The sequence below is a fragment of the Anomaloglossus baeobatrachus genome, chromosome 12 (genome assembly GCF_048569485.1).
Source record: "Anomaloglossus baeobatrachus isolate aAnoBae1 chromosome 12, aAnoBae1.hap1, whole genome shotgun sequence".
In the NCBI taxonomy this organism is placed as follows: domain Eukaryota; kingdom Metazoa; phylum Chordata; class Amphibia; order Anura; family Aromobatidae; genus Anomaloglossus; species Anomaloglossus baeobatrachus.
In genome coordinates, this window is record NC_134364.1 from 67,452,293 (window position 1) to 67,461,450 (window position 9,158).

The window sequence follows — 9,158 nt, forward strand, 5'->3', positions numbered from 1 at the left end:
CCAAAGAAAGTACCCCAGCCTCATCAGGACTAGATTACTCAATTGTACGTAGCATCTATTGTGAAACCTGGTGACAAATTCTCATAAAACCTTTAGCCTATACTAGCGGCAAGTCAGTGCATTTAGTTGACTGTGTCCGACACTGATATTTAGCTGCTGTGACCCAAACTGACAGTTTCAGATATCTTTGATAAAATGTAGTGTTATGCAACTTGTGGCTGCTGCAAAACTGCAACTCCAAGCATGGAGAGACTGATCAAGTCAGCGTTGCATGCTGGGAGTTGTAGTTTTGTAGGGAATGTTTAGGAGGCTGGACGGGTGGTAGATGTAATGCAGCGAGGCAATACCTAAAGGCTTTTCTACATGTGGCCCAAAAAAATTCAAAATAAAAAAATACATCAGTCAGGTTTTTTTTTTAGAAATTTTAATTGCACATAAAACAATAATAAGTTGTTATCGCACTTTATAAACACTCGGATTTTGGCCCCTGGAACCGCCCAATGTGCAGTTACCAGATTCCAGCAGCAGGAGAACATTTCTACTCGTTCCCCAGAGATCTGTTCAGTGTTGGGAAAGAAATAGAAAACGGAAACGAGGGACAAAATAAAATCAAATATACAAGTAAGCGAGCTCGCAGGCTCAGGAAATGTTTGGCACAAAAATAATTACCTATAATTAAGTCACAACCATCTTCTATGAGAAGCAAACACATTAGAAGGTTGAAGCGTCTTTAAAAGGGGTTGCGCACCATTAAAAAAAAAAAAAAACCTGCCAAAAACAGTACTCCCCCCCCCCCGGTCGTGTGCGGGATCGCAGCTCAGCACCACTGATGTGGATAGGAATGAGCTCAGATACCGCTCACCACCAGGTGTGGCGCTGTTTTTAGTATACAGCAGCCATGTTTTTCTGATATTGTCCAACATCTTCACAGAAGACATTGTCCATTCTATTACATACTTCTATTCCCCAAAAACTTCAATTCTGTGTTGTTGTTTTCTAAACCCTGCATTGTGACATTCCTCTGTTACTCCTCCAGGAAATTATGCTGCGGGGTGTAAAAAAAAATAAAATTAAAATAAAATATTGTTTTTTGGATGTACCCCATAGCATAGACCCTACTGACAAGATGGGCATTGATCATAGATTTCCCAGGAGGGTGACCAGAGGAACGACACAATGCAAAGTTAGAAGATAAGAAGTCACAGATTATTTCACAAGAATACAACTACTAAAGTGACATGTTCGGAAGACTCGGAGCAAAGCTGACCATGCTCGGCCTAGGGCAGGGCACGGGGAGGGACAGATGTCAATGACACCGGACAGAATCCGTGAACCATGTTTTGCCCTGCCCCAGGCATAACACATCAGCATTGCCCAAGGTAAAGAAATAAAAATATATAATCCTAACATAAGACGACCGTACCCAAGAGGATCCCAGTGTAACCCCCTCCCCCAAGTGAAGGGCATGCCTCAGCACTGATTAGATCTTGCTTAATGTAGGAGACATTGTCGGGCCATAATAGTCCAGGTCATGATACCGACTCTCCTGGGTACGGACGTATTCACACAGCCATAATTTCTGTTCTGTATCACGCTTGTGGTCTCCTAACCTGAACTAACAGCGTCACATAATATATGGCTACCAGGCTGTTAGCTCAGGACGGGTATCACGATGGTAATACAGATCAGAAAGTACGGCCTAGGCCCTTCTGGCTAGAGGTTAAAAAATTAAAAAAAAAAACATCAACATCTCACTCATCAGAAGAGCCTAGTAACCCAATCCATGTTTAGTACATGCCTGGTGGATTTGATGATTTAGACAAGAAAAAAAATAAAAAACCTCTAAATAGTGATACAATTTAATACTACTACAAAATTATCTACATGGAATAATCAGTCCAGGTCAAACAACAGGGCGTAGTCAAACAAAGGCACATTGTGTTCTGTGATCGGAGAAGAAGAGGGCAGAGCTGTCGGAGCAGGCGACGTCATAGAGGACATGGTCTGTACTGGATGGGTTGGGTGTAGGATTTGGAGCAAGCTCTGCACCATCCGGCAGATCATCTCCATCAAGTTCTGGGGCCGGTGTGCAGAGACCCTCATCTTCCTCAGCGGGGCGGTCTGTGTGGGTTCGCTGGGCAGAGGGCTGTGTCAGGGGTGATGTGGACAGTCCATCGCCAGGTGTGGACTTTGCTGGTTTTCCTCGGAGGTTTCGTTGGTATTGGATTGTCTTGTGTTATCAGAATGACTGCTCCTCAGACTCCGGAGCCCGCTCAGACCCGAATGCTGCTCTTAATTGGCCAGAAACTGCTCCTCTTCCAAAGATATCTGCAAGTGACAAAGAAAAGTGATGAAATATTCACCAATAAGATCCTAATATTACAATGAGGAGAATGATGGAAAATCAATTAATACACAAACAATTATGGAGAAAACATGTACTTTTTATATACAATAACAGATAATTGGAAACCGTCAGCAAGGCTGCAGACCAGCGCATCACTAACAGCTTCGCCCATACAAACAAGAGACGGCACGCCGTATGGTGTAAGGGCATGTTCACATGTGGCAGAGGTCTAGGGGATGAGATCTGTACATCTTCATGGGGAGGCTGCAAGAACCCATCCATGAGGGTGAAGGAAACACATCCACTGATTCACAGTACAAACGTGTCACAAGATGCTACTTACCTCGAATACTTAGGGGGCCGGTAACCACTGGAAGGCAGCACTGGTGGTCTGTGCACTTTATAATAAGCTGCAGACTATAGGATTAAAAAAAAAAAAGAAAACCTATTAGCAACTTTGTTTACATTTACATTAAAAAATAAAACTAAAGAGGCTCCAGATGGAGGGTCCCCCGGCCAGCAGTGACAGGAGAGGGGGCTGCACATGCACCGGCCCCATTCACTGCTATGGGAGCTGTGCATACGGTGGAGCAGTGAGAACCAGCGCATGTGCAGCCTCCTCTCCTGGACAGGTGATAATGGGATCAAGCAATCGTACAAGTCTGGGGGGCCGGGTCCCCTATGTGCACGGAGGGTCAGTGATCCATTTACTGTCCACAGGAGCGGCAGTGACACAAGTGCATGAACGCCCACAGACAAAAATTGGGACGGTGACGTGTGTGTGACCCCCTCTACTTATGATTGGTTCCAGCAGGCAAAAAAAAACCAAAACTGACACCAAAAAGCGCAGTCATTAAAGGGGTTCACCAGTCACATGATACTCAGGAATTGTCCTTCGGATAAAGCGTTAATATCAGATTGATCTGATAATACGGCACCAGCTCGGAGTGAAGAGGAAGCCATTCTCCAGACCACAGCTCCGCTCAGTGACTACATCCGGCCACCACAGGACCGGGTCACAGCCGAGTGGAAGGTGCCGGATCACCGCCGGTCTGACACTGATCACCCATCCTGAGGACAGGTCAGCAATATTGTGTGACCGGTGACCCCCTTTACATGGAGACTGCTGGACTAAATGACATACAGGGCATAGGATATTATGTGTAAGACAATCCTGCTGCTTCATTACACAGCTGCTGCAGAACATCATGTCAATCCTATATAGTGTAAACTTGGAGGAGATGGGACTAACTCACTACACTGTCTGGACCAAGAGGCATCAAATGACACTTTACATCACAGCCTTAAAGGGGCGGCCTGAAGGCTGAAGAAATGTCCCTCTAAATCCCCATCCATGTATTGCCCCAGTCTAAACTTACCTGTAATGGAAATTTTTAATACAGTCACATTAGAAATTAGTTTAGATTGGGGCAATGAAGAGATAGGGATTTAGATTTCTGCAGCCTTCAGACTTCACCCCCTTTAAAGGGGAGTCCATCAGCACAGGACGACTGTGCCCACCAAGCACAGGCGCTCGTGCATCATGGCGGCTAATCATTAAATCCACCTTCCCACCTGCTGGCTTTCCCCTCTTAGATAGAAAACCAGCAGGTAGGAAGGTGGAGGTAAGTGATCGGACCAAGATGCACGAGCGCCTGTGCTTGGTGGGAACAGTCGTCCTGTGCTGGAGAACCCCTATAGATAACAGACCTTTCGGTCGGTGCTTACCTTCATCCGGATGTGGGTCCTTCTGTCAGTCATTTCCAGGACATTTAGCTGCGGTGCATCCACCTGGGTGGACCATGGAATAGTAGAAGGGGGTAAACTATCAGCCATATTCTTTTCATTAATAAAGCTCGCCTCCTATAAAAGAAAAAAAAAAGAAAAGTCAGGTAACATCTCAGATACAATTGTGAAAATATCCATTAACCCTTAGGGATTTTATCACCAGCCTGGTCAGTATAACAATGTGGAGATGCATTTTATGCACCTTAGTTTGTCACCCCCTGCTCGGTACAATTGGTCACCCATCCCCTGCTCTGTAGTGTGACATTTTTTTCCCATGGTAAACAATATAATATACACTAATGGCAGCTACTGCAGGACGGCTGCTCTCATGCTTATGTGGCCCCCAGTGCTCGTCTGAGCCCTCGGCCAAAGCCTGACAGCAGCGCTCCCACAGTAGCTGCCATTATGGCACAGCTTGCAGTTATTACACAGGCCAGCAGATGGCAGCACCGAGTCATCATCATGTAACGCTGCATATTCACCAGTGATCCCCATCTCCAGTCCTCAGGCGCCCCCATGAGTGCATATTGAACTATCACCTGTGAAATACTAGGAAACCCTGAAAACGAACTCATGGGGGCTCTTGACAACTGGAGATGGGGAACACTGGTCTACATAACGGTCATCAACCTGTACCACTTCAGCAGTTGACACTACAACTCCCAGCATGCCCTACAGAACCACAGGATCCCAACCCCCATTCTAAAGATCAGGGAACTACAAATAGACAGCAAATGTAATCGTACAGTTTAAACAGAAGGTTATACAAAGAAAGTGATGTAAATCCAAGTGAGCACTGCCATAGAAAGAGAGGGATAACTGGCAGTAACCCCAGGATCTCTACACCCAATGTGAACCATCCCATCAGAGTACAGAGATCCCGACACTAAAGTGTTGTGTGAAGTGTGTACATTACATGAGAAGAAGGGGAATCCGAAACACAGGTATAAAATATTATCCAATAAACGAGTAATGAGAATAGCAGAAATAATCACAATGTGGTATACGAGTATGTGCACGGGATATACTAATGGAGAAGACCCTCAGTGTGAAGCAAAATGGCAAAGAAACTAAGAAAACCAGATGTGGTGAAAGAGAAAGAAATGGAATTCTCTTTCTGACGTCTCAGGGTTTTCACAATATAAACATAATACAATATTATGAAAAAACCTCTGACCACATCTGTTCTTCTGCTTTGTTTCTTTCCATGTTTGCTTTAATCCGAGGGTGAAAGCAAAATGGATAAGAACAAAGGTAGATAAAGTAAATAAGCAAGTAACCAGTGGGGGAGGGGGGGCACATGAGGATATCAGCATTGGTTAAATATGGACCCCATAATAATTTGGACAAAATCACTCTATATATATATAATATATATATATAACCCCGGGTTCACACAGTCTGATCGCAGTGTCGGGGGTCTCCTGCCCTGAACTCCACAGCCTCATAGGAATATAAGAGGTTGTAGAGTCCAGACTAGGAGACCCCCAGCACCGTGACCTGGATGTGTGAACGCGGCCTTAGTCGGTGTTGCCTGCTGCTTTATTGGACGACACAGGGACCCATTCTCCTATCCTGGATAGTGTGTGATGGATACATCCGCTCTACTCAATGGGTTCATGTGTTGAACAATCAGGCAGCACACGGACACCGCATACATGTGTGAATACAGTTATAACATATAACTCACCTGCAGAGTGTTGCTGTTCACACCATAGTAGAGGCTCTTCCATGGGCCAAAGTTGTCGGTGGACTTTGTCAGCTCGATGACCATGTTGTCGGTCGACACGTTGACAGCGATCTCGTTGGTGTTCAGGCCGTACTGCGGCAGGAAGGCCACAAATAAGACGGAAGGAGCATTCGATGTCTTCACACAAAAGCGGACTTCACACTGGTAGCTGCTGACCTCTGAGGTGACGCTGTGCTGGTCAATGTCCTTCACGTGGATGAGGAGAGTCACTGTGGTGGCATCCTGGGAGCAAGTGACTATGGGACACTTGGAGACCCCATTGGATTGAAGAGAGTCCTCTTTGGCTGGAGAAGGAGTGGGCATCAGGCTGGGTGGGGTCCGCTGGACCACGGGCAGGGTGATCACCAGCTGCTTCTTGGTATCGCAAAGTTGTCGCGTGGCCCGACTGTCCTCCACCAGGTAGGGCAAGTTCAGCTGCAGCTTGTAGGCCGGATTGTAGGATTCCAGGCTCAGATCCTTGGGGTGGATTTGCAGGTTGATGGCGGTCTGGAGGTTCAGTAGGGGCAGGTATACGGTGATCACCAGCTCTTGGGGCACTGGGTTGGGGGCAGAGTCCCGGGAATTTCTGGAGTCCTGCAGGCTGAGGAAGGAGCGGTGGCGTATGGTGTACTCTGGGATGGTGGGCTCCGGGGGAGAGGGTCTGCTGTCCCTGGCTGCTGTGGGGGGCTGGGTGGTCTCCCCGCTCCTCTGCGGTTTGGGAGCCTCTCCTGAGATCGGTTTGATGATGAAGGTCGGCCGTTCTCTCCCCATATAGTAATTGGCCATGATCTGGAAGTTCTCGGTGTCCACCTGCACGCGGTATTCCCGGGACACGGATGTCAGCGCCGTCAGATCCACGTAGGTGCTGAAGCGGTCACTCTGCGAGGCCTGCTGCAGGGTGTCCGGGTGGAAGACCACGTCGTAGACGAGCACACGGCAGTGCTCCGGGTCCAGCTCCTGCCGGGCAGGGTTGATGACGTACGGCAGGGTCCAGTGTTGGCCGCTCTCCTCGCTAGTGTCGGGCGCATGGTGCGGCTTCTGGATCTCGGGGCTGATGCACACGTTCACATAAGCCTTGTTGCGCCCGTTCACAATGGTCCGCAGGACATAACAGGGCTGCGGCTGGATGAACTGCACGTCATAGCCCTTCTGCCGCGCAATCTCCTGCATGTCCTGCTCGTAGCGGCGCCGGTTCTCGGAGTCCCGGGTCTCCGCCACGTACTTGGTGAAAAGCTCCTGGAGATTGAGGTCCTGGACATCTAAGCACTGCATCTTCTCCAGCTGGTCACCTAGGCAACAGGCGCTCAGTGATGAGGGGAAGGCAGATGTGCGCAAGCCGGGAACTGGCGGATTATTTATATTGCGCAAAACCCCGCCCCTCAGCCAATAGGGAGAAAGCGTCTTCTGGTTGTCCTGGAGACCAAAGCCCGCGGTTTATTTACAGTAGAGCAGCGCAGACACGTGCCGCCCAGACAGCTGATGGGGGCGGGGCTGCTCCTGTCCATTACACATCATTGGAGCACACATTGTGCATCCTAAATGGGGTTACTCTAGACTGGACTAAGCCTGGAAGAGGCCAAATGTATAGAAGTGGCTTCTCCGGCTTTATACACACAGTGCAAGCCTCCTGCAACTATCCTGCACTGACTGTGAGCCCAGTATAATAACGGACATCGGATTTATTACAGAACATTAGGAGATACAGAAGATAAACAGAAAATGCACAGTTTTTTGTACAGGGAGGATCTTAAAATCTTCTGTCACCACAAACATGTCCTGATCATCCAGTCACACATTCTGCAATTTACTGCAACACAAAAATGATTGTTATTTACAGCCGAACTCCAAATGCAGCAGCAGCAGCGGTGACAGTCACTGATGGGTGTATTGTATGTGTGATGTTCCCATAGATCAATAGTCGTCTGGTGATAAGCACAGACTGGTGCGGAGCCCTCACACATCTGTAATCTGGTAGATCAGGAAATGTGATCACTTGCAAGTGAAAAGGTAATTCATTCCTAAATAATCTGATTACCTTCTAAAGCTGGGGTCACACTGAACGACAGCGACGTCGCTGTTACGTCACCATTTTCTGTGAAGCAACAGCGACCTTGTAAGTCACTGTTATGATCGCTGCTTAGCTGTCAAATACAGCAGAAGCAGCAGTGATCATAACGACACGTGTCCCTGTGCTACATGTGCAGAGAGCAGGGAGCCGCGCACACTGAGTACTGGCTTCCTGCTCTCCTAGCTACAGTATACATCGGGTTAATTACACGATGTGTACTGCAGCTACATGTGCAAAGAGCAGGAGCCGGCACTGGCAGCGAGAGTGGCGGACGCTGGTAACGAAGGTAAATATCGGGTAACCAGGGAAAGGGCTTCTTGGTTACCCGATGTTTACCCTGGTTACAGCTTACCGCAGCTGCCAGATGCCGGCTCCTGCTTGCTGCTCGCTTCATTTCGTCGCTCTCTCGCTGTCACACACAGCGATCTGTGCGTCACAGCGGGAGAGCAATGACCAAAAAATGAAGCTGGACATTCAGCAATGAGCGGCGACCTCACAGCAGGGGTCAGCTCGTTGCTGGATGTCACACACAGCGACAGCGACGGGACGTCGCTGCAACGTCACAGAAAATGGTGACGTAGCAGCGACGTCGTTGTCGTCGTTGCTGTGTGTGACACCACCTTAACAGTAAAGATGACCTTAGAGGTGATTATAGGGTTTAGCTATTTCCCATGTGCTCATAGTGCAGAAACCTCCTCCTTGTGTCCCCGGCCTCCCGTGCTCCCAGTGCGGTGATGGACGATAAGCCGCATTTACAATAAAAGATAATGGTGAATTATGGCCGCCAGTGTGCACGGAGCGATCTTACACATACCGATCAGTGGACGTGCTGTGCCACTGCTCATGCAATGTAAACAGACCTTTATCCACTTCCAGACACATCTTGTGCTAAGAATAAGGGAACAGAAACACGGAAAAGTCCAGATGTTGTCACACACGCTCAATGGTCATACAGCCCCAACTGCTAAATCAGCTAATATTCATGGAAGGGCTATTCCCATTATTAAAAGATAATCTAAGGCTATGTGCGCACAGTGCATTTTTCGTGGCGTTTTTGAGCTCTAAACTACATGACTGCTTCCCCAGCAAAGCCTATGAGTTTTCATTTTTGCTGCATTTTTGAGCTGGAAAAAAAAAAAAGGTCATGTCAATTCTTTTTTGCGTTTTACTGCGTTTTCCACCCATGCAATGCATTGGAAAAATGCAGCAAAACGCAGAGATCAAAA

The 9,158-nt window shown here is 47.8% G+C and overlaps 1 protein-coding gene across 1 annotated transcript; it reads right to left on the reverse strand.

Moving 5' to 3' along the window:
* Nucleotides 1-439: 439 nt before the first annotated feature.
* On the reverse strand, nucleotides 440-7,211 carry LOC142258411 (protein kintoun-like). The gene is made up of 4 exons (XM_075331004.1): nucleotides 5,826-7,211; nucleotides 4,076-4,210; nucleotides 2,691-2,764; nucleotides 440-2,328 (listed from the first exon to the last, which is right to left on the reverse strand). Exons 1-4 carry the CDS (start codon nucleotides 7,134-7,136, stop codon nucleotides 2,274-2,276), a joined length of 1,575 nt encoding a protein of 524 aa, XP_075187119.1. The 5' UTR covers nucleotides 7,137-7,211; the 3' UTR covers nucleotides 440-2,273.
* Nucleotides 7,212-9,158: the final 1,947 nt, after the last annotated feature.